This window comes from Rana temporaria, chromosome 10 (genome assembly GCF_905171775.1).
Source record: "Rana temporaria chromosome 10, aRanTem1.1, whole genome shotgun sequence".
NCBI lineage: Eukaryota > Metazoa > Chordata > Amphibia > Anura > Ranidae > Rana > Rana temporaria.
This window is the reverse complement of record NC_053498.1, coordinates 108866293-108892440: the sequence shown is the minus strand read 5'-3', so window position 1 is coordinate 108892440 and position 26148 is coordinate 108866293. Positions and strand designations below refer to the sequence as shown.

The window sequence follows — 26148 nt, the reverse complement described above, 5'->3', positions numbered from 1 at the left end:
AGTGCAGAACTGGGTGCACACACCCCTGACCCACATGAGAAGTAAGGCCAGAAGAGCTTTGGCCCGATTTCTCCTTTAAATAAAAATGATTTGCCAGTGTTTCCTTTAGTTTTATGGTCGGTGAGAAGAATCCCCTTCTATTTGTAGTTGAAGGAGCTCCCTTGCACTGTTTACCAATGATAAGGCTGCCCCACCAAAGATCATTGATGCCACTACTTACTGAGAGACAAAAATTGTTCATTGCTAAAAGCATCCCCTAGCAATCTCCCACATACTTGCATTCCTACAAGTCGACATTTTCAGACACCACACCAATTGCTTGTATAATTTTTCTTTTTATTTCAATCTGCTGCTATGCAGCTCTCTGGTGATCTGTTAAGGTCTGATTTTTTTTTTTTTTTTTCAGTAACAAAAAAAGAAATGCTAATTGTACCGCTGATCTAGTTTTCATTTGTTTTTGGAAAACAGAAATAAACATATTCCATGAAGGAGCTTTAGCGTATGATGTAAAACATGTATTTAAAACAAAAACCCTTAAAAAAATAATAATAATTTTTCACAATGGAGTAACGTACCAGTCTGTATGACTGGGTACCTATGATAAAGTCTCAGAATGTGAAGAGGCTTTTCGTCCGTTTGCAGTAGTTCAGCAGCACCAGTTCAGGCTCCATTTGTCGTCTGCCATGTTGCTCCATCTGAAACCTCTACATGGGGGCTGTTTTATAGATTGTCCAAAGCAGAATTCTAGGTCTTATGCCCCCATCAACTACATAAGGGAAAAACCAAGGCAGACATTGTGTGGGACAATTTGTTTAGCTTGTCAGAATTGTAAGGGATAAAAACATGGCGTGATGAGCTCCTTGAAGCAGAACAGACTAAAAGAGAACCCAGTTCCAGCAATGTACCGCCGCCAGGTAGCGCGGTATTTCTTTGGTACAGTAGAGAGTTGCTGGAGATGCATAGACAGCATAGGAAAGAAGGGAGAGGGCAACATACAATGATCACTGACACGTTCTGAACTTAACATGAAAATCAAGTTGGCTTCAAATTCTCCTATAAAGCATCTGGTTCTGTTACTATCCCGCATGCTTGGCTGTTTACAAGTGGCCTAGGGCAGCAGGAGGCCTGCATTGTAGGCTGGGCATGGCTTTGTACAAGCGTGCCTGTCTGGTTTCCACTCCCTCGTTTCCTCATGCTGATCTCCTGTAACGTCCTGCGTATTTTCCAGGTATTGCCGGAATATTTATGTCCTTCCATCAGTTCCTCTTTGATCTCTTTACAATGGAAATAAAAATATATACATACATATATTTATCTATCTGTCTTGCCCGTCAAGGATGTGGCACAAAAGTTCCCCATACTTTTGCTTTATAATATTTTTTTTCCACACCCTATCAGTCAATTTAGTCTCTCAAGCAGCTGAAGGGACAGCAGCTGTCCAGAAGCGAAGTATCCCTTCCTGTTCAAAGCTCCGGCTTCAGCAACGCAGCAGTTTAGGTATCCAGCTATATGACAGGGCACAGTTAAGAAAGGGATTTAGCAGGTTCGTTTAAGTATGCTGCACTGCCGTTCTCATGTTTCGGTGAAATGCGGCTGGGAGGAAGGAGGGCACTGGGAAAGGGAGATCCGGCACTGCCAGTAGAGGGAGGTCTAATTTCGCTGCTTCCCAGCTCTCGGTCTGCTGCTCGCAGGCTGGGGTGCTGGAGAGGGAATGCCACCGGAAAACTGGCCATATAAAGGACACGTCCAAGTCTCTTGGCAACCTAAAAAAAAGAAGAAGATGGCAAAGAAGTACATTGTAAAATGTGTATGCTTAAAATTTCTGTGCAGAACAATAGTGTTTATAGTGCTCCTATGAACCATCTGTACCATACTGTAGAGGGATTTACAGAACTTTGCATTATTATTATTATTTTTGTATTGCTAAAACTTGGCATTACTGGCATTAAAATGGATTCAATGCTGATTTGTCACTGGTCTACCAAAAATAAAAAATTACTTGAATAGTGTTTACTTGTGTCCCACGACCTTAATCATTAAATGTTAGAGGAAGACCCCCATGGCTTGTTTATAGGGTACAGCCGTGGCCAAAAGTTTTGAAAATGACAAATTAAAATTTTCACAAAGTCTGCTGCTTCAGTGTTTTTAGATCTTTTTGTCTCTATGGTATACTGAAGTATAATTACAAGCATTTCCTGAGTGTCAAAGGCTTTTTTTGACAATTACATTAAGTTTATGCAAAGAGTCAATATTTGCAGTGTTGACCCTTCTTTTTCAAGACCTGCAATTCACCCTGGCATGCTGTCAATCAACTTCTGGGCCACGTCATGACTGATGGCAGCCCATTTTTGCATAAATAATGCTAGGAGTTTGTCAGAATTTGTGGGGGGTTTTGTTCACCCGCCTCTTAAATATTGACCACAAGTTCTCAATGGGATTAAGGTCTGGGGAGTTTCCTGACTATGGACCCAAAATTTTGATGTTTAGTTCCCCAAGCCACTTAGTTATTACTTTTGCCTTATGGCAAGGTGCTCCACCATGATGGAAAAGGCATTTTTCCATCACCCAACTCTTCTTGGATAGTTGGAAGAAGTTGCTCTTGGAGGATGTACTTGTACCATTCTTTATTCATGGCTGTGTTCTTAGGCAAAATTATGAGCGGGCCCACTCCCTTGCCTGAGAAGCAACCCCACATATGAATGGTCTCAGGATGAGGCTAAAGGGAATTCATCAGAGAAAATGACTTTACCCTAGTCCTCAGCAGTCCAATCCCTGTACCTTTTGCAGAATATCAGTCTGTCCCAAGAGAAGTGGCTTCTTTCCTGCCCTGCCCTTCTTGACACCAGGCTATTCTCCAAAAGTGTATGCCTCACTGTGCATGGAATTGCACTCACACCTGCCTGCTGCCATTCCTGAGCAAGCTCTGCACTGGAGGCGACCCGATCCCGCAGGTGAATCAACTGTAGGAGACGGGCCTGTCGCTTGCTGGAATTTCTTGGGTGCACTGAAGCCTTCCTCACAACAATTGAACTTCTCTCCTTGAAGTTCCTGAACCGATAAATGGTTGATTTAGGTGCAATCTTAGTAGCGGCAATATCCTTGCCTGTGAATACCTTTTCATGCAAAGCAGTGATGACTGCATGTTTTTTTGCAGGTGATTAACAGAGGAAGAACAATGATTTCAAGCACCACCCTCTTTTTAAAGCTTCCAGTCTGTTATTCTAACTTAATCAGCATTACAGAGTGATTTCCAGCCTTTTCCTCATCAACAATGACACCTGTGTTAACGAGAGAATCACTGACATGTCAGCTAGTCCTTTTGTGGCTGGGCTGGAACGCAGTGGGATTTTTTTTAGGGATTAAGTTAATTTTCATGGCAAAGAGGGACTTTGAAAATCACCATCATAAAAACTGAGCTGGTAGACTTTGTGAAAATGTAAGATTTGTGCAATTCTCCAAACTTGTGGCCAGGGCTGTATATCTAAAGTAAACCGTACCAAGTGCTAATAAGAATTTTTTTTTTTTATGAGAAACCTATCTGTACAGTATGCTGAAAATTCTCTGCACTGCCTTTAAATCTATTGAAAAAATGATGGCCAAATCATGACTTCCTACAAAAGGGGCATCCAACTTGGCTGCTTTTCTGACAATGTGCTCCTCACCCAATCACCAATATGTGAACTGTATGGAAGAGGGAGACCATGGATGCTCTTAAAAGTTGAACTTCATAGCATAATGTCTACAAGAAAAACTTTTGCCAAATTGCACGCAGGCAACACTGTACACATGGGAAAGGGATCTCTTGTCTACGGAGACCAAAGATAAAACGTTTTGCCCATGGCACATACATTGCGTGTCACCAAGCCCAATAAGGATCATTATTCTGTTACCACCATCCCTATGGCAGAGCCTGCTGGTGTTGGCATATTGTGGAGATTTTTTTCCAACCTTAGGAACTGGGAACCCAAACAGGATTAAAGGGAAAGATGAGAGAAGCCAAATACAGGGTCAAATCTTTTTCAGTCTGTTGGATAGACATTGAACTTAGACATAAGGTCACCCTCCAGCAAGACAATGACCCTAAAGTGGTCCTCAATGAAGCAACTGTCAAGGCTGCTGTTCAAAAACTAGAAAAACATGGCCAAGAAAAATGGACAAAAGATATAGGATCCAGGTATGCAAAGCCTTCCTACAAAGATTCACAGCTGTAATCGCAGTCAAGTGATTCTACCATCCACTTTTCCCCCACTTTTTTGTCTCCCAAGCTGGGGAGATTTACCCTTTGTGCTGGTGACCAGTGTAAACGAGACAGAAAGAAAAGAAAAATGCAACCTTTTTCAACAAATGACCAGAACAAGAGGTGAGGGTAAATCTTCCAAAGGAGGCAAATGAACAAACTAATAAAGGAATTCCATTTCAACTCTTCCTGTTTCATCTCTGTGACAGGAAGTTAAGGGAATTTTCCCCTGAAGACACAGACAACATAATATAAACCTGACATGTTTTAAACCTTCCCTATTATATCCAAAAATAGAAAAACTGTTTTGACTATAGTACTTACAATTTAATGTTTGTCACAGATATATGAATAAAATGCTAAGAATCGCAAACAATACAATGTGTGTGAAATCTAAAGGGAAATGAATGAATAAAAAGCACTGTATGAGATAGATGTGAAAAACAGTCCACTAGTTTAATGAAAGTAGAAATTTGGAATTTCAATCCAAGCTTATCTACTCTTAGTTTCGAATCTAAACTGCTCCCCATCCTAACACCCATTTTGACTATAACCTCTAAGAAAGATCTGAATACTTCCCTTTTGTCAGCCCACTCTGGTCTGGTCATGTGATTCCTTAACACCCCCCCCCCCCCAATGTGTCAGTCAGAGCCGCTGACATGCTTAGATGCTGGAGTTACTTGTTATTTCCCACAACCGCAGCAGCTCCACCTCAGAGTGGGTTTATAGGACAGCCACAGCATGCGTTTATTGTGTCCCCAGTCACCCCATCACTACCCAAAATTTAATAATATGGCCTATGAGAACGGCCTGCATTTCAGACCCCTCCCTGCCCTACTAAACCACGGCACATTTCTAACGAATTGATCCACGGGGAACAATTGGCCAAAGAACCTTTTTATTACACCCGCCATAAACAGCCAGGGCTGAAGGGAAAGCCATAAACTGCAGTTACCACTTTATTATAAGACCTGCAGGCCATAGCACAATCCTATTATCTTGTGTTGGAGTGTGATACAGTCTGCAATGTATCTGTGTGATTCCAAGAAATCCCTATACATTTACATTGGACAGCCTAACATCCCGGGAAGATTTTTGTGACGTGAGATTAAAGAACATTTGTAGACACATTACTATATCTACATAAGGAAAATAGACTGCCAGTGCTGACCTCTTCATCTGAAATGTTGCTAAAAATAGCGTAGTGCTGTATATAACTGGAAGCTAACTGTCACATCCCCAAAAAAAAAAAAAACTTCATCTGAAATGCTACTTGCCTGGCTGTCATGCTAATCCAGTGGATTCTGTACGTACTTAGTCACTGATCCTATGCGGGTCAGACATTCCAAATTCCAGATTTTTTTAACAAACAAATCTTATGAGTAGAACATGTAACGTGTTCCTGAAGGTGGACTTCTCCTTTTAAACTTTCACAGCCAGAGCTGTTTTTTGCACGTTTAAAAAAAAAAACTTTTTGGGCCTAAAGATTACATAAACCTCCAAACATTACATATTTTTTGAAAGCAGACACCCTATAGAATAAAATAGTGGTAGTTCCAATTTTTTTTATGTCACACGATATTACCGCAAAGGTCTAGGAAACACAAAGTTTCAAAACACATTAAAGTTAATTTTAGGGGGGCACGAAAATTCCATACTTTACCCAATTTTTGGGGTAAAATATAAAAGACAAGGTCGCACTAAGTAAATCGATACCCAACATGTCAAACTTTAAATTTGTGTGCGCCCATTAAATGGCAACAAACTTCAGTACTCAGTATATATTCCATAGGCGACACTTTAAAAGCCACCTATAGGTCATCAGTTTAGAGTTACGAAAGAGGTCTGGTGCTAGAATTATTGCTCGTATTTCGCTGTGCGCACGAATATCCAATGTGTATTGCAATCAACGTTTTCAGCATGCGTTTGTATGTGCGTAAATGTGGGGGGCTAAAAAAAATTAGGGAGGGGGAGTTTATGTCCTTAGATATAACGTTATTTAATTTTTTTTACTTAAAACTTATTTTCTATCGCATAGGGGACAAAAAGTCTCCTATGTGATGTTTTTTGGTGACAGGTTCTCTTTAATGAGACATCCAGATCGCACTGCATTACATTCTCAAAACTGTCGACGAGGACATGTGACGTCACTTCTGGGTCAACAAGGAGGGGCGCGGTGGGTGTGGAGCGTGTTGGGGGGGGGGTTTGTCAAGCCCTGCTTTACAGTGTTCACATTGAAAGTGTACCTGTCACTCAAACAGCAGAGCTAATGATACATTACTTTCACCAATCCGATGGCTGTCCTGTTTCCCATTTCAAAAGATGCAGGCTAGGCATGGGGATTTCTGCTGAGGTTTTGTTGGTAAAAAACATGGTCATTTTTAGAGCAATACACTTCAAAACAGGCATGACACAGTGAGGTACTGCTATGCTGTTGATCAGCAGCTAAGGCCATAGGGAAATGGAGGGGTACTAATCTAACTGGAGAGCCTTAAATTCAGGCTCCTGATAACTCACAGTAGTACTGTAAGAGGCAGAAGTGCTGCCCCAACCTTACAGCCCATATAACAGTTGTTGATATAAGGTACTAAATTCCAGTATGGACAACATTAACAGGAGATCTCCAATGTAAAAAGCTGGGTACAATGATTATAGGCAAGCATTGCTACAGATGGAAAAATTTAGCATTGCATTTCATAAATAGAGGCATGGTGCATAGGATGTACCTGTGCTCTTATTTTTAGTGCTGGCCCAAGCTTCAGGCCCATGTTATTCAGTAAGTGCTCTTCAGTCAGTAGTGGCAGAGTTTCCCCATCTATACAGTGCTCCCGAAATACCTGCACAGAGAACAGGATGTTACCGCAACTACAAGACCAACCATCTCTACAGAATCACAGTGAACACTTTGCAGACTGCACTAATCTAATACATAACTGTAAAGCACTTGAGAGAGGTGGGTTGTGCCCCACTAAAACATTGACGATAAGAAATACCACATTGGATGTCCCTCCTGGTGCCACTGAGTGCCCCCCCGCTACATGTCTATTAATATTCCTCTTCATGTCTTTGCACCCAGACTAATATCCATTAAGCATGTGTGTCCCACTTCTACACTACCCAAATTGTAAAGCACAATATCCAGCCAGCCATCGCCATTTATGGCTCTACACTTAGCAGCATTATGGTTGCTATGGGTTACTGAATTTTGGAACAAGGCAGTTTTTGCCAAGTAGTAACCCATCCAAGATTCACTCTTCCTCTTACTATGGCCTTGCAGTGTAAAAAAAATAATTAATAATTCATATTCTAAAAACAAAGTACTATGCGCCAGTTTCCATCCCACTTGTTTATCTCATTAATTTCAAGTCTTCTGCACTCAGAGAATAGCCCTCTGTCTCATTCACCCTTCCCGTAACCTCTCCTGCTGTCCCAGTCCCCCTCTCCTTCCTCTCTGGCGCGGACTTCTAGCCTGTGCCGCCACTGCTCTCCGGCCCAGCTGCAGGGAGGGGGGAGCGTGACAGTGCAGGTGGTTTTAATGAAGCATGTCATGAGGGGATTAGCACAGGGGAAAAGGGAAAGGAAAAAAAAACAGCAGACTCCAACCTCCTGTCTCAGACTGGAGACCAGAATGCAGAAACAAGGGGGCAGTAAAAGGAGACAGATAGAGGACATCATCCAACCTCTAATGAGAAATAAAACTTCGTTACAGAATCCTCCTCTAATGTGAAAAAAAAAAGCACAGTAGATACAGAGATCGGCAAGGGCAAGAAAGGAATAATATACAGGAGGCGATAGTGGAATGGAAGTAACTTAAAAGGCAAGTACACCCAAATTAGATTTGAAGTCCAGATGGACTACTGCAGGGTTCAGGTCCCTGCCAGGCTGCTTATAGGGGCAAGGACCCCAGCAAGTGGAGACCGCATAAGCGTCTCACTTGTCCCTTCTTGACAAGCTGGCCAGAGATGGAACTATAAAGTTAGTTTTACATTAATGACTTGCTTCCTGAAAGCTAAACTAGTGACATAATAAGAACATAGACGTGGGTACAGTGGCCAGACCCATTACCTGTGTGTATTCTGCACAGCCAGACAGACTGCCCACAAAGCTGCAGACATCCTCCACTGTCCATTTGCTGAGGTCTTCCAGCACCACACTGTCCTCCCCATCCAGGAAGAGTCCCCCCATGGCACCTAACGCAGGACAGGGTAGAAGATGGGCAGATATAGAAAAACGAGAGGGGGGTAAAGGGGGGGAAGACGAGGAGAAAAAAAAAAAAGGCGAGGAGGTTGTGTGAGGGAAAGCGGAGGTGGGGGAAGAAGGGGAGAGAAAGGGAAAGAGACATTAATCATTAAAATCCCACGAAGAAAACAAGGCAGCAGCAAGATGAACATATTCTGTAGCCTAACATCCATCTTTAATGACCTGTCAACACCATGCAGGGTACAGACTCTGCTCTCCCACAATGCTTTGTTGGTAGAACTCTCCTAACAGAAAATAAAATAAGTAAGAAGAGAGAGCAAATCTGTAGTACGAAACCAGAAGGCCCCTGGTAGATGAAGGATATTTGTGTTGTATGTGATGGGTAAGGTGGGACAGCGAGAGGTCAGCGTGCTTTCAATGGCTGGGAATGAATTCATCTCAATTATTCTGTGCACAGCCTGAGGTCAGACCCTGCCGCCAGCTTTTCAAGGCCCTCATCTCTCAGAGACGCTGGGTGGCTGGAGCTGGGAATGGCTTCCCAATTAGTCGTTTCCTCAGGTTCCTGGAGGACAAAAGTTGCCACAATGTCTAGCAACGACGAGACAGAGGAGCCAAAGCTGTCAGCTACCCAGAGACCTGGCTCTGGGAAGAGATTAACGATCCTACCTGTAATTAACGTCACATGCGATTAAAGCCTGTCACTTGATGACGCAAGATCTATTGTGGATTTGTAATGAATTAAGAGCAGCCCTGTTTCTATATGCCAAAAGCATTGTGGACCCAGACTATGAGCATACCACCCCGCCACCCCACCCCCCCTTCCCACGCTCTGACCAAATAGGCGGGAGGGGCTGTGGTTGGAGCGCCTCATGCCAGGTTGCGTTAATTGTACTCAGGGTTGGGATCGATTAGAAGGATTTTAGCTTCCTGAGCTGTCCCCGGGGTGTATGGGGAGATTTGACGGAGGGGGGAGATTTGCTGGCAGTCCTGTGTCTCACAAACTTGAGGGAAGACAAGGTCGGTCATAGAGAGGGAGACAGGACGGGGGCCAGGGCTGCCACTGATAAACAACCCCCTCCCCTTTTAGCCATATAGAGGTCAGCATAGTTTTACAACACAGATACGCTGGATGCCCTACTCCTGACTTTATATGGCTTCCACTGGCAGCATTCATCACCTAACAGCCTTTAACCCTCTGAAGGCAGTGTTTTTTTATTTAGACATAGGCATTAGGAAAATTTATGGGTTACAGAGCCAAATCTACATTCTATATCTGCAGGATCCCATTATACAGAGGTGACGGGCAATATTCTGGTTACATAAATGATTGCCAGTTTTGGCAGACAAGACTGCTAATCTGACGATTCCATTGCTACGGCAATGAGCGACTAGATGTGGCCACCAGCCCCATTCACTATAACGATAGGTCACCGGCGGCCACACCCTTTTCCGTTTAAGACCCACCCTGAAATTTTCAAGTGGGAACACTAGTTCTGGGGGGATGGATTCCCTTAATTTGCATACATTTCCTCTCACTTCCTGTTTGGCTATGGGGCAGGAAGTGAAGGGAAATCTCTGCAATGGGACAGGGATGGTGAAAAAAAATAAACTGACAGGGGCTATAACCCTCCCTTACTCTATCCAAAATGAAAAAAAAAAGTGTTGCCTATAGTTCTACTTGAAGCAAAAATTTCTGATAATTTTATGGAGAGGACTAAGAAGATATAACCATGCCAATGGTTCAGCAGAAAACATATAGCACGGTGAGAAAGGTTTGTGGTCCAGGATGATAGGACAGTCAAAACTAAAAGCAGCGCCCCCCCCCCCCCCAAACACACAGTTGCGTAATGCCAGTCTCCCGCATACCGGAAGTATTGCGGCCTCTTTATGGGGGCGCTAGACTAATAGCCTCTCAGCCCAGTCCGCCCCATCAGACGTGCGCTACACTATCAGTGTAGAGCAAGCCGGCGGGGACTCTTTCTGTGCTGCCCCCCTGCAAAGTGCTGTCCTAGGCCTGGGCCTTGTTGGCCTAGGACAGGATACAGCATTAGCCGGCAGCCACACCTAGCAGTTCACAGCCGCAGCAGGAATCAGAAGATTCCTGTTGCTGTTCGCATTGGCCTAAATCACTGGTGTTAATGTAGCCTTATCATATCTGCACGGGCAAATTAGAACATATGCTGCTTGATCAGATTGCTGGGATCACAGTTAAGACACGCTCAGGAAAGGGGCAGTATGGTGTGGAAGGGCTATTAATAATTAACACTCAATGTTTACTGCTAGCAAGTGCTACTGAAAAACATCCTGTTTAAAACTGAACTACAGGCACATATAAAAGACATAAATGCAGCTCTGTCTTTTTTAAATATACCATTAAATGCATTTCTTTAAGGTGGTTCTAAAGGCTGGATGTTTTTCACTTTCATACATTCTATGCATGAAGGTAAAAAAACCTCCAACCATGTTCAGCAGTATACCCCCACCCCCAGCCCCCCTTATACCTGAGCTCCCTCCGATCCAGTGATGTCCACGAGAACATTGGCTCTCTGAGGACTCTCCCTCCTCATTGGCTGAGGCCACTGCTGTCACAGACAATGAGAAGGGGCAGGGCCAAGCTGCAGCTCCGTGTCTGAATGGACACACAGAGCAGTGGCTTGAGAGTGCCCCCATTGCAAGCTGCTTGCTCTGGGGGCACTCAACAGAAGGGAGGGACCAGAGAAGAGGAGCATCTGAGCTGCTCTGTGCAAAACCACTGCACAGAGCAGGTAAGTATAACATGTTTGTGTTTTTTTCTTTCATATCACTTTAACCACTGGGGGCCCCCAGGACATCATATGGCGTCCTTGACTTTGTGGGGGTATATCTGAATGATGCCGGCAGCTACAGGCATCATTCAGATATCATCATTTTCAGCCAGCGATTCCCTAAACCATACGAATAATCATAGCGCCTGTATCGCTGCTTGATCGCTCTTACGGGTGGTGAAAGGGGATCCCCCCCTCCCGCGTCGCCCTCTGGTGCTTCTACAGACTCACTGCTGTGATCGGTGAGTCGGAGAACGGATCCGCCAGCCCCGGATACTCATCATAGAGATTTCCGGCAGACCAGATGGTCGCCGGAGAGCCCAGCCTCTGTATTAAAACAAAACAGCGCCGCCTCAGCTGGGAAGCAGTGATCTTTTTTTTGGAGGGGGGGGGGGTTTGGGCCTCCCAGCCTAGTGGTGGGATGTGTGGTCTTATTGACCCCATATCTCACTGTAAAGAGGTCCTGTCATGTCATATTCCTATTACAAGGGATGTTTACATTCCTTGTAATAGGAATAAAAGGGTTCAATTTTGTGTCAAAATAAAAAATTAACTAAAATGAACAATAGAATATTTTTTTTTTTTAAAGTGCCCCCTGTCCCTGTGTGCTTGCACGCAGAAGCGAACACATATGTAAGTCCCGCCCACATATGAAAATGGTGTTCAGACCACACGTGAGGTGTTGCCGTGGACGTTAGAGTGAGAGCAATAATTCTAGCACTAGACTACCTCTGTAACTCAAAACCTGTAACCAGTAAAAAAAATGTAAATCGTCGCCTATGGGGATTTTTAAGTAACGAAGTTTGGCGCCATTACGCGAGCGTGTGCAATTTTGAACCGTGACATGTTAGGTATCTATTTACTCGGCGTAACTTCATCTTTCTCATTATGAAAAAAAAATGGGCTCATTTGACTGTTTTTTTTTTTTTTTAAGCGTTTGAAAATTTGCCGCGCAAATACTGTGCGAGATAAAAAGTTGCAATGACCGCCATTGTATTCGCTAGGGTCTCTACTTAAAAAACACACACATATATATATGTGTATCTATCTATCTATATATATATATATATATATATATATATATATATATATATATATTATATACACACACACGTGTGTGTGTTTGGGGGTTCTATGGAATTTTCTAGCAATCGATCGGCTCTCGGCTGCCCCTGCCGCCATCCTCGGTGAGGGAATCAGGAAGTGAAGCATTGCGGCTTCACTTCCCGTTTCCCTACTGCGCATGTGCGAGTAGCGCTGCGCGTCCTGGTCCCCGCTGTCTCCTGGGACCTGTGTGCTTCCTACAAGACAGTGGGGGGGGGGGGCGTGACTTCCGCAGGAGTCTATGCCCGGAAGTGGGTGCAAAAACCTGTATTATACAGGTACCTGAACCCCCCTTCCCCCCTGAAAGGTGCCAAATGTGACACCGGAGGGGGAGAGATTTCCGAAAAGCAAAGGTTCACTTTTTGTGTGGACCTCCGCTTTAAATACAAGAAGTGCAAGTACCTTAATTCAACCTGATAATCAGCCTCTTGTAATCCCTTGTATAGAAGCGCTCAGACTGGGAGAGGGAGAAGCAGCACAAGAAGCCAGTAAGTTGTGCTCATGAGCTGACAAGGAATATGATGATAGTTGAAGCGTGTAGAGAGACTGAGAGGGTGGGACAAGACCTGTCAAGTGTTGCTCAACTGCAGCAGAGAAAAATCTATGTGTAAGAGGTGTGTAAATCTCAGGCTGGATGGACAGAAATACAAAACTTTTTGGCCGGTAAAACATCTCCCATGTATTTCATGTGTGTATATAGCCGTGTGACTGGGGTTCAGAAGCTTACGACACTGATGTGGTAGGAGGATATGACAGGAAGTGAGGAGTGCAAAGGAAATCTGCTTCCCAGTATTCATCTGTGAATGTTTCCATTTGCACAAGGTGTCCTCAGGCTATGGATTAGCTGCAAATCATTTTGCCCAGTTATCAGATCTATTATTCATCTGATAACTCCCAGTATTGATTTGATAGATGAAACATATCCCCATAGACCATAGGAGAAATGTGATGGTATGTTCCACGTAGTCTATGAAGAATCGCTTTTAAGTCGTTTCACTCGCAGATTTTTGAGTTTACATGGAGAGTGAGGTTTCCAGGGAATATTATCCAAGCTTATCAGGCAACAGTCTGTATAAAAGGCAGAGAAAGGCCGATTTCTGGGAATGCTTTGTGTGTTGCTCTTCCCAAGCAGCTTTAAGGTGCTTTGCCTTTAATGAGAGATGCAGAAGCCAGGGCGCCGGGGGTTGATGAGGGCTAGCCAGGGGGAGGTGTTGCTTTAACAGGAAGCCTTTGGAACAGTGATAGGAATTCCATTCTCCTAATGTATTGCAAAATCAATATTGCTAAATCCAGTCCCAGTGCAGCTGTCTCACTCAATTACAGGCAGCGCCTGGACAGCAGAAGTAGGGGAGAAAGGCGGGGGGGGGGGGGATAGGAGATGGGGTCCCTGCACACCAAGCAAAGGCAAACGGTCAATGCCCCAATACCTACTTTATGTGGCACGTAGCATTATTCTCTGTCTGTGTGTCGGAGTTCTTAATATTTACAAGCATAGACAAACTGAAAGATTTCTGCTAAAACCATTGTCCCCAAAGATTGTCCCCATTATGGATGTTTGCATTACTTTACATAGACATTGGTTTTAGTCTCTTTGGCAATACAAAGAAATCGGGACACAATCAGAACTCTCGCTGTCTGAGCTGATCTTAGAATGAACTGTGTACCAAGTAAAGCCTATTATGGACATGTGTAGCCACAATCTGATCATTTAACAAAATAACGTGGCCCAGCCTCAGCCTCAGCCATAAAAGATGTGTCTGCAGCACACCATCATTCCTGTTTGACAATGTACATGCTACCAGTTCCAGCGCTGGCCTGTCACAGTATATTGCACCAACATCGAAAACTGGGCATAACTAAAGCAAGATGGAGCTCCAACAGCTGTTGGCTTGTGTCTGTACAATGTAATTCTGTTCAGCCAGTCATGTAATTCACAGGGCTCTGACACACACACACAACAGCAAAGGTTACCCATTTTCCTGTTTTTTAGCTGCATTGCTTCTGGAATCATCCGTCTGCTGATTTACTGCCCAGGGAGCAGACTGGAGGCAACACAGGAAGCAGCTTTGCTAAACCAAGTGTGTGACCCACTGGAATGTGCAGTGAGACCAGTAAATCCTTTGTTTGGTAAAAAGGTAAATGTGTATTTACACAGTATATTTGTGTGTGACATATATATATATTCACTGAACCTGGAGTTCCTGTTTGTGGTAGAAACTTAAGATCATTGGATTTGACTAGTATTTACCAAATATGACCATCCTTGGTAATCAAGCCATCACAATATTTGAAGCCACAGTATGCTGTCTAGAGCCATGGCTCCTCTCTTTCCCTAGTGCTGAAGAAGTCCCATGAGAAAATATTATCTCTTACTAGGAAATCCTTTAAAAATTCTTGAAATATATGCTTCAGATACTGAATGATAGGTTATTTTGTCATGCAGTGGAAAGGAAAAGCCTTCGTTTTGGCACTTGCCTTTAGTGTAAGTTAGGAAATGAAAGGTTCATGCTGTCAATATGGATAGCACTGACCGTTTTTTTTTTTTTTTATTTAGATACTTTCATGCATATGACCCAGCGAGAATAAAAAGGCTTGAGATCATTGGGTACAGGTAAACATTATTTGCAAGGAAATATCTGCATCAAACACTTGTGCATTTAACTTCTAGAACAGTTACATGGCTTTTAGAGACATAACACGATCAAGCCAGGCCTCTTATGCCTGCAATGAAAAACCGGAACAGGCAGACTTAAAATGCAATTACAAGTAGTGAAAAATCAATAAAAGTAAGCCGTGGTTCACCAAACATTTACTTATATAGAAGTGTAGGCTTTATTACTCTCTGTGGCCATTTTGCTTCACTTCCTGTACTGTGTGATACAACTCTCAAAGACAAGAAGTGAAAGGTAGTTTTCCACAATCCAATATAGACAGCAACAACATAATGACACAGATTTTAATCATTGTCGACCGCTTCCTAAAAAATAAAACCGGGATGGCTGTAGATATGCTATAAATTCAGTACCCTGATAAAAAAAAAAAAATTGGCACAGTACCTACCTGTGTGGAAATAAGGGTTGACAGCATAGGGGAATCCAAAAGGAAATGGCGGAGGCACTGAATTTGAGGGAAAGTACTTTCCATCTCCTTTGCTGATTCCTGGTCCTAAGACATGAGTGGGTGACTCTGAAGGTCCGCAGGGGAGGCTTTGGTGAGTATGGGCATCACTGGACTCTTTTACAGAATCTCCCCCTTTAAGGGTGTCTTTGCCCTCTTGCAGTTCATGAGATGAGGAGGAGGTACCTCGCTCTACTCTTAAGCGTTCTGTCTTTTCCTCTGCTTCACTTTCTGAATCTTTCATCTCCTCATCATTTCCTTCTGAAACTCCCTCTCGTATACGCTGATCCAAGAGTTCCTTTGCTTCTCCATGGTTTCCCTGGACTTCCATCCGGTGATGAGCAGACTTTCGACTTGCCCTTCTTGCACTCTGTGATTCCTTGGGAGGAGGCACACTTGGTACTCCCTGGTGGTTCAGGGAGAGAAGAGGGGTGTTATTGTGTCTTAGAACAAGCATGGCATTCCTTCTGGACAGTTCTTCTCTTAAAGGATGGCCCTCTGGGAGCTCATGCATGTTACGCAGAGCAGGGTGGTCAGGGGGTAAACCAGGATGAAGGCTCAGTGGATCACCAGCCAAAAGTCTCTGTCTATGTAGGTTCTCCAGCTCCTTCTGACGTATAATCTCAGCAGACATTTCAAGCCTTGAAGAAGAAAGAATAAAATAAGTTAATAAAAAGCATTTAAATGGGTTTAAATTTTAATGTAAAACACCAGTCTCAACAGCTCTTTCGTTTTCTTGATATAGCCCATCCTTTTTTAGGCCCCTTCCACACTGACACGTTTTTCGGGCACAGGTATAGCGCTAAAATAGCACCTTAATACCACCTAATGGGCAGGCTGCATTTTTGGGAACGGATAAAGTTGTTGTTAATATTTATTTTTATAACTTAATTCTGCATAAAACATTTAAGTGTCATTTCATGAGATAATTTATGAGGGCGTGTCTGGGGGTGGAACATGGTAGGGGTTGGGCGGGGCAACTGGTGGTGAGTACGAGGTCTGGCTAGTAGCTCAGGACTTGAAATTTTGAGCCCCGATCTAGTACATAATATCATAAGATTTGGAGAATCTGGAGGCCGGAATGCAATATTGGATGTCTGTGAGCTTTCGGTCCTCAGACAGCACTGCTTTAAACACTAGCATCATTCTGTGATGGACATCACTGCATGGGCTCAGGAGTCACGTGACATTCTTCTGTTATTGGCATAACTTCTGACAAGTTCTCCTTCAACTGCGACAAAATCAGGCTGAATTTTGTGTAAGGATGGGTGCTATAAATGGATTAGCAGAGAGCTGGTCTATTCACAGCACAGCTTTAAAAAAAGTATCAGCCTCTGTGGAACGGGGGGGGGGTGCCTTTCCTCCAATCAGTTGTCTCCCAGTGTAAGCAAAGAATCCACACCCACAGGTGAATCAGGAAGAGAAAATTCTAACTGAAGACAGCAGATATACATGTAAAACTTATGTAGGGAGATTTGTTTCATCTCTTGTGTATCATCTGAGGCGGTTCACTTCACTGGGTGTATGTGAGGTTTTACATCAGTTTTCAGACTATACATGTCATGGTACACAACATAAAATTGCTCACATTGACAAAGAGAAATAGAACATGCATTTCCAGCAGTCGCTTAACCAGACAAATAAATGTTATGGTGATAAATTTGCAGTGAAATGTGTTGCAAACCTATTATGCTTTCTGAAATTCCAGTGCTCAAGTGTCTGTGTACAGCTGAAGGGCTGCTGATTGCTGTTTCTATGAAATATGCGCGGCTCATTATTTAAAGAATGTGGACACTCACCTGGCCAGGTTCTGTTTTCGCAGAATTTCCTGTTGTCGTGCAAACATTTCCGCCTGGGCTGGCTGTAAGAAGCCATAACCTGCAGGGAAAAAAAACAGATACTATACTGAAAAAAAAAAGTGCCAGAGATGGTATGTGAATGTGTGCTGGTGGCTTTTGTGTCAGGTTGAAATCTGTCCCTGGACAACCCCTCCCCCCAGCATTGTCCTTTCATAGAAAGCGTACTATAGGTTCCCACAATGAAAACTGCTCTATGAATGGAGGAGGCAGACTTTTTATTCATCCATCCAGTCCTCCATTCATATAGCATTTCTTCATTTGTTGAACAGATAGTACAACTTTTATGGATGGAGCACAGGGGCCAAATGTGTGGGCTTAGCTAGCACATGATGAGTGCCTGTCATAGCTATAGCAGCAGCTTATATTAATTCCTGCCGCACTCAAAGATCACTACTGTGGGGGTATCTGGGGGTAGAGGATTTGATATTTAACTTAAAGCACAGACGACACTGTAATCAGTGTAAGTACTGTCCCTGGTGCTGTTAAAAAAAAAAAAACACACACACACTACCAGTTCTAAACCTCCAAAATACAAAAATTGAATATATTGGAGCGAACCATTCATTAGTTTTAGTAGCTCCACAAGTTTCCTTTTTCATGTCTGTTATTTTCACCTCATGATCCTGCCAGTAACATAATTTCTGCTCTAAGAGTGACAACACTCACTAGCTGTACTATATTCATGGAGGAACAAAGGTTTCACCCTAGGACAGGGAGTGTGTTGGGACTACAGAGCCCATTCCATATTATCCCCATCACCATAACACAGTAGGGAAGTGGTTTGTAGTTCATAGAAAGAATTTGGAACAGAGAGCGAAGGAAGGTAGCAGCTCACATGCTTACTGACAGGATCCAATGGAATTTATTTGCACTTAATGAACAAATAGAACTAAATACTGTTAAATTATAAGGCCTCGTGCACACTGGACATTATAACCAGAAGAGTTAGCTGTAGAATGAGTTTTGCAGCATTTTAGCAAAACTATACTCCCACAAAAGCTTATGACTTAAAAAGGCATATAAACGCAGAATAGCCAAGTGTTTTTTTTACAGCTGAAAATCTCCTCTTAAAATCCCATGGTTCTGGGGGTTTTTCCAGACGGAAAACGCTCCTACCAAAAAATTCTGATAATGGCCTGTGTGCGCATGGACCCATAGGTTAACATGCTGGGGAGTTTACTGGCAGTACAAAAAAAAAACTGAAGCCAAAAACATCAGTGTGCATGAGGCCTAACAGGTGCCATCCTTTCATTTGGACTTATGGTTACATACCTGGACTCTGACATAAAGCAGAGGGTACCCCAAGAAACGGTGGCCTTAAATGTGGTCCCAAGGCAATATGAGGGGCGTTCTGAGGTGACAGCAAAGGAGGTGGGTGAGAAATGTCCCTGAAGAGAGGAATAAAAATACATTTGTAATAAATGCAGATTGTATATATAGTCTTAGTCATACCTTCATACATTATGAATCGTTCTAATGCCAGAAAAGTTATATTTTCACACCATTACTAGCTATTAGAATTTTCATAAAACTGACACCAGCAGTACAGATGGCCATTATAACAGTAAATGGAATTTAGTATTTGTCTTTCCATAATCAAGCATGATTGTAACATCAATATCAATTATAACTGCAAAGTAATAACTGTGATAATTGTGTCAGTAAATTGCTAAACGAGTTTAATGGAAGTCATTTCTTGCAGTACTGTCAGTTTATACATCATAGTTACGGAAGAAAAGGTTTGTACATCATACATTGTGTCTTGGCTATCCGCATGACACAAAATAGTACTTCCCCCAATTCCACAGGCAGAAGTAGGTCCCTAATGAATTCAGCTTAGGGATAGTCCTGCCTTGACTTTATGGATACCTGAGCAGCCTATCACTGTCCATATAGCAGCTTCTGGCAACATCTGGAAATGTGAAATAGATAACCTGAGTCAGGTGCAGGCGCCTAGATGTACAACACAGTGGCACTGCCACACTGGCAGAGTAATAGGGTTATAAAAAATTAATGACCGAGCTGCCAGATGGATGGGTCCCCTACAACCCCATCTTTAGTAAGACAAATGTCTCTAATCTAGAGGGGGACGCAGTCAAATCCACCAGCTTTCCTTTTATGCTGCATTGTCTTGTAATTTCCTTGTGGATATCCTTCAGTTGGTCATGGTAGCTTAAATATGGTTTCCATTTATTTTTCACAAAATTCTCCATGTTATTCTCCAAGTTATTCTCCAAATTAAATTACTAACTTTTTATAGTAGCCCCTTTTATCAATAAGGTTACCCTTCCAACCGTCTTCTTTGATTTTCTACTGCTGCAAAGTTGGACTTGACGTAATAAATTACCAAATGTAAGGCCAAGGATAGGGGCAAGTCTCTCAACAAAGCATAAGTGTCATAGAACATGGGAATTCACAAAGAAACCTGGTAATGTAAATTTAAGGGAACATTTTTTTTATCAGACATCTAGGTTCTTGCATTTGACAGCCAAAAGTAACATACTACGCCAATTACCTTTCTGGTCCTGTCACTGCTGAGACAGAAGACAAACTGGTTAATTTCTACCTAGTTCTTTGCAGCTTGAGTCCATGCAGCACATACTGTACTAATGCTGAATTTCTGGGTATAGTCTAGTCTAGTTTTGCAGGAGAAAAGCGAACAGCCTCCTATTAAATTACAGTTTCTCAGGTTAACTGGTCATAGATGGATCGAAATTAGGCAGGGTCAGCAGAGACTGGGCAATGTTTGATCCATCTGTTCTTGTTTGAGAGCAAGTGATCTAAAGACCAACTGCTTTCAAATGAGCTTATTGGAAGATTTTGCTTCAATCAGGGCTGCAAGCAAAATACAATGACACAGCGGGGAGGATTCCCCCATCCACAAAAATTATGGTTGGCTGACCAAACAAATAAAAAAACTGATGTGTATGTCCAGCTTTCATCTTTGGGCAGAAAAATATTAAGGGTTTAACATATCACCACATGTAGACTTTCAGTTCCATTTGAGGTGTACTATGCTGTATGGTCAAACAATATTGAAATATTGGCCTGTTCCTCAAATATTCCCAAATTTAGGGAAAGTAGACAATGACAATAGAGAGCAGCAGGACAACCAATATTCATGTGTTTACACCATGCCAGTTTTTACTTTAAGGTTACAGTTGGCATCCACCCCCCTTTCCTGCTCTAAGCCCCCACTTATCACCTCCCCCCACCTCTCCCTTCGCTCAGCACTAAACTAATTGCACGGCTCGTGCTGTCTGGGAAGAGCGGCCATCGATTCCTCGCTGCTCAAACGTCCTGCTAATCGTATCAGCGCTCCGCCAGCTCCTCGCACTCTACTGGCAGCTCCAATTAATCTCAGGTAACGCAGAAAGTGACCTTCGGCTCCGAGCCGGGGCAGCAGCCAAGCGATGCTTATGTAATTACACCGTGAAGTGTGTAATCACCTGGCCTAATCCCCCAGGCCCGACAATTAGCCGAGGCCTCTGTCGCTGGGCTGCCAAGTGCTCTGCCACCCGGACAGCCTGCAGATGAATAACGGTCAATTAAAGCTGCATGGCGGGGGCGAGGAGGTGTCCGGTCGATGTAATTAGCTGTAATCATGGGGAGACGAGGCTGCCAGACGTGAGGCGGCTTTTATATAGGATGCAATGTGGGAAATCAGGCAGAATTTAACTATTTGTCTGCCTCTCAAACCCAGATCATCATACTACATCCAATAACACCCATTCACCATACACTCTTACCAAAATTTGCTTCAAAGCTACTAATATGTAACGGCGATCACACATGTGCATTCAAATCTACTGATTATATATTCTATAAACATAAAACAGGTCTTATCATAACAAAACTATGAAAGCAAGCAGAGAAATGACAACTGTGTGTTCCATAAACTATAAAGATAGGATTCAGGATCTAGTCTAGTCTAGCATGTAGTCTCAGTGGGAGAGAGAGGTTTTAAAAATCATAGCTGGTCATCATACATATTTACATTCCCATTGCTGCCCTCATTTTCAAATTTGCCCATGACATACATTCGTAGGCAATTTACAAACTCCCCCCACCCCACCACCATCAACACTCAAAGCCCCGGATTCTCCACTAATATTATCCTTGATCCCTGTTCCTCTCTCCCCCTCCACCTTTTTTCTGGTACATAGTTATATACACAGCACAAACCTTTATGCAGTTTACATGCAACTTGTTTTCTGAAAACCTTTCAATAAAGAGACTGAACAAGCAAATTAGTAAACAAGCCTATTGGTCCCATTCAGTCTGTAAACTGGAACTGGCTCACTGTGGCGAGTGTTGCTGAAGCTGGGGCATGGTGAGCTTACATAGTAGTAGTTTGGATATTGTTTGCTGCCTTGTTAAGATCATTTTAAAGGCTAAATTCATGGGCATTTTTTTTTCAGAGCATTGCACCCCTGATCAGCAGGTGCAATATCCGGGGTCCTGCAGACTCAGGATAGCGGTCTGCCCGTACCTCTTCCTGGTACCAATGGATGATGGTACTTGTAGTCTATTTATTCACTGGAAACTGAATGAATGACAAGGCCGTGTGGGCGGAGCAGTTTTGTGTTTTTCAAGTTGTCATAATGGGTGTCAGGAAAGGATCCCTGACCGCTGGGGATTGGTGGGCTGCAGGAACAGCAACATTTTATACATGTTACAAAACATGAACCTATCCTTTAACAATTTACTAATCATTTTTTTGAATAAGGCTATATATGAGAACTATAATTTCTTACACATCTTGTGGACTGTCAAATATTTTTTTTTTCATTTATCTGTATCTAAATGACACATGTGTATGTATAGCTATACTATATCTGTACTAATCAATCACAACTGGGGGCTGAATATTTAAATCTCACTGGTTGGTAAGAGCATCACAAACTGTTGTAATTTAAAGTAAAACCCCAGCCAACATTTAAAGTTGAGATCTGCCATGTTTTGTGAATTTTCCCTTCAATCTCTGCCCTGGTGATACAACAGACAATACAAAGGTATATATTCATTTGTGAAGATCTGCAGTCCGCTGCTGGAAGAGGAAACTAAACAGACAAAACTTTTATGCTGGATCACCAAGCTCCCCCTTTTTGTTGTTGTAGCGGAGTATTGGACATTTCGCTGGTTTTACAACAAGTTCTAACCTCAAAACAAAAAAGGTATTAGTTGGAGTTCCACTTTTAGAGACTAATACGAAGACCCAAAAATAAGGCGAAGTGCAGTTATGGATACAACCTAAACCCTCCTCCTTTACTATTTTTCTGCAGCCTGGTTTAGAGTTTGTAACTTTAAGAAAACAAATAGAATTATTGAAAGCTTTCATGCTTCTATATCTAAAGAAGGCCAGACATCTGAATATTTATTTGTCTAAAATGTGGCAGAAGTATCATCAGATCTTGAAATAATTTCCTATTCAGTTAACTGCCAGTACACATGACCTTTAAATCACTCACTACCCCCCCCCCCCCCCCTCAATAAAGACAGGCTGCCGTAACAGATCGTGGCTGTCATTGAATACACAGGAAATACTTTTACTCACTCCCAGCATCTGAGCAAAAATGTGTCATCTTCAGACTCTTTCTAGCAAGGGGTTTGGTGTAAAATCAAGTGGTTGTTGTTTTTGGTATTATTGGAAAATCAGCACATACCTATAAACTGCTATGAAAGGCATCCAACTTTTTGAGATCAGAAAAAATATGCAGGCATAGGACACCCCCTGGCCACGCCCCCTTAAAGTAGACTTGGTTAAACCCACAAGTGCTTATTTTACCACTACTATTCCTTTATATTGGCTTTTGGAATTTACAAATGCAACAATTTAGAAATCAGATGAAAGGTTTCGTGCTGGAAAACACTTTTTGATAGATAAATAGTGCATTTTATATACATCTATATAGATTGAATCAAAATGCGGGGCAGAGGGACATTGCTCCAAATCAGGGACAGTCCCATAAAATCAGGGACAGTTGGGCGCTATAAGGGCTTAATTTTGCTTGAAGCACAATGTTGCTACTAATAACCAATCAGATGCTCCCATGTGCATTTCTTGCTTAGGATAGAAAACAAAGATGCTGACTGGTTACTTGTGGGAACACAGACAGCTCTCCTTTCAAACACTATGATAAATGAGAGCCCATTGTGCGGCAGCGATATATAGAAATGATAGGCTAACCCAGCAGTCCGCCACGCTCTGATACACTGGTCCCTTGTGCACACTCAAACACCTCCGCCGCACAGGCTCACAGCCAAAATACATTACAGGGTTTTATAAGGCTCGCTTAACCCCAAAACGCCGGACCCATGTGCACAGTTGCCATAGAGACGGTTCTCGCAAAACCACCGGAGAGGACGAGTAAACTTAGCGTGCCGAGGTCAGCACGCGGCAATTACAAGCTGCGTTTACATACTTCGCTCCCAGTGATTTCCATAATTGTAGAGAGAGGGGACTTGCAGCCCCCCTCTCCCTGCCAGTCACTGAGGAGGAACTGCCAGTAATTCAGAATGTTTTTCAAATGCCCCACGTTAACCCCATGTGCACGAGGCAGCGCAAGGCTTGCCAAAAACACACCGACAGAGCATATCAAATGAACACCACCGCTTAGGGCAGTAAGGGTTAATGGGGGGGGATTGTTCAACTTTTATGTTAATATCAGACATCAAACTGAATTATTACTAGTAACACAGTAAGGTTAAAAATACAAATACAAAAAAATACAAAAATACAAGTTCAATCTAATGGCAAAAAATTAAGAAATAAAAAGCCTGCATTCTCAGAACTCTAACTTGTATCTGATCCAGAAGGAAGGAACAAAGCCTTCTATAAAATGAGGTCCAAGTAGAAGCAAAATCCTTCCTCGACCATCAAGGTAATCGGATAATCCCTGGATCGACAATCTGCAGTGTCATTACTTACAAATATTAATATCCACGTATATTTGGTGCATTTAGAAACACATGCAGACCATTTGGAATCCAAAGGGCTAGAACGAATTTCTATAGAAGCAAATATTTTGTGGTATGTGCAGATTCAGCTTCTTTCACCAGGTACAAAGAGTGCTCCATTGTCATTTTCAATGACCTTAAAAACAAAAAACTTTCCCCGGTCCATTCATTTGAGCAACAATCTTCCAAAACCATCATGGTGTTGATTTAATAAAACTGGAGTGTGCAAAATCTGGTGCAGCTGTGCATAGAAACCAATCAACTGCCAAGTTTTTTTTTTTTTTGTCAAAGCTTAATTGAACAAAATCTGAAGTTAGAAGCCGGTTGTCTACCATGCACATCGTCTTCAGATTTTGTACTCCTGTTTTAGTGAATAAACTAGTAAACCGCTGGCAACAAAAGTGAGTACACCTCTAAGTGAAAATGTCAAAATTGGGCCCAATTAGCCCAAATTGTCCCTCCCCGGAGTCATGTGACTCGTTGGTGTTACAAGGTTTCAGGTGTGAATGGGGAACAGGTGTGTTAAATTTGGTGTCTTTCACTCTCAATCTCTCATACTGGTCACTGGAAGTTCAACATGGCACCTCATGGCAAATAACGTTCTGAGAATTGTTGCTTTACATAAAGATGACCTAGGCTATAAGAAGATTGCCAAGACCACACAGCGGTTTAACAGGACAGGTTCAACAGGACAGGTTCCACTTAGAACAGGCCTCGCCATGGTCGACCAAAGAAGAAGAGTGCACATGCTCAGCCTCATATCCAGCATTGCTGCAGAGGTTGAAGGGGTGGGGGGTCAGCCTGTCAGTACTCAAACCATACACCGCACACTGCATCAAATTGGTCTACATGGCTGTCGTCCCAGAAGGAAGCCTCTTCTAAAGATGATGTACAAGGAATCGTGCAAAAACAGTTTGCTGAAGACAAGCAGTCCTGTGGTCTGATGAAACTTATTTGGTTCATATGGTGTCAAGCGTGTGTGATGGCAACCAGGTGAGGAGTACAAAGACAAGTGTGTCTTGCCTCCAGTCAAGCATGGTGGTGGGAGTGTCATGGTCTGGGGCTGCATGATTGCTGCCAGCAGGGGAGCTACAGTTCATTGAGGGAACCATGAATGGCAACATGTACTGTGACATACTGAAGCAGAGCATGATCCCCTCCCTTCAGAGACTGGGCCGCAGGGCAGTATTTCAACATAACGACTACAAACACACCTCCAAGATAACCACTGCCTTGCTAAAGAAGCTGAGGATAAAGGTGATGGACTGGCCAAGCATGTCTCCAGACCTAAACCCTATTGAGCATCTGTGGGGCATCCTCAATCGGAAGGCCTCAACCATCCACCAGCTCTGTGATGTCGTCATGGAGGAGTAGAAGAGGACTCCAATGCAACATGTGAAGCTCTGGTGAACTCCATGCCCAAGAGGGTTAAGACAGTGCTGGAAAATAATAGTGACCACACAAAATATTGACACATTGGTTCAAATGTGGACATTTTCACTTAGGGGTGTACTCACTTTTGTTGCCAGTGGTTTATACATAAAAGTATTGTGTGTTGAATTATTTTGAGAGCACAGCAAATTTACACTGTTATACAAGCTGTACACTCACTGCTTTACATTGTAGAAAAGTTTCATTTCTTCAGTGTTGTCACACAAAAAGATATAATAAAATATTTACAAAAATGTGAGGGGTGTACTCACTTTTGTGAGATCCTGTACCTTGTGTACATATGTAAAAGCCCTAAGACTGTTACTAGGCACTACCATCTTGGAGGTGATGTTGGCAACCCCAGCAGACTCGGAGCAGTTACTCAAATGACACTGTATAGTATTACCTTCCCGGCAGTTACGTATAAGTTTAAGGA

The 26148-nt window shown here is 42.8% G+C and overlaps 1 protein-coding gene across 7 annotated transcripts in view; it reads right to left on the bottom strand.

The window, feature by feature from the left end:
- Window positions 1–315: 315 nt before the first annotated feature.
- SAMD11 (sterile alpha motif domain containing 11) overlaps window positions 316–26148 on the bottom strand; it is a 207975-nt gene continuing 182142 nt past the window's right edge. For 5 of the 7 annotated variants that reach the window (XM_040325950.1, XM_040325951.1, XM_040325957.1 and 2 more), the window contains exons 9-14: window positions 18594–18709; window positions 17262–17340; window positions 15406–16103; window positions 8303–8427; window positions 6964–7074; window positions 316–1763 (exon numbers count right to left, since the gene is read on the bottom strand). In XM_040325950.1, coding sequence (XP_040181884.1) covers window positions 1524–1763; window positions 6964–7074; window positions 8303–8427; window positions 15406–16103; window positions 17262–17340; window positions 18594–18709 — 1369 coding nt within the window. In that variant the 3' untranslated portion in view covers window positions 316–1523. The remainder of the gene's footprint in view (window positions 1764–6963; window positions 7075–8302; window positions 8428–15405; window positions 16104–17261; window positions 17341–18593; window positions 18710–26148) is intronic. The other 2 variants (XM_040325952.1, XM_040325953.1) reach the window with 2 other exon arrangements.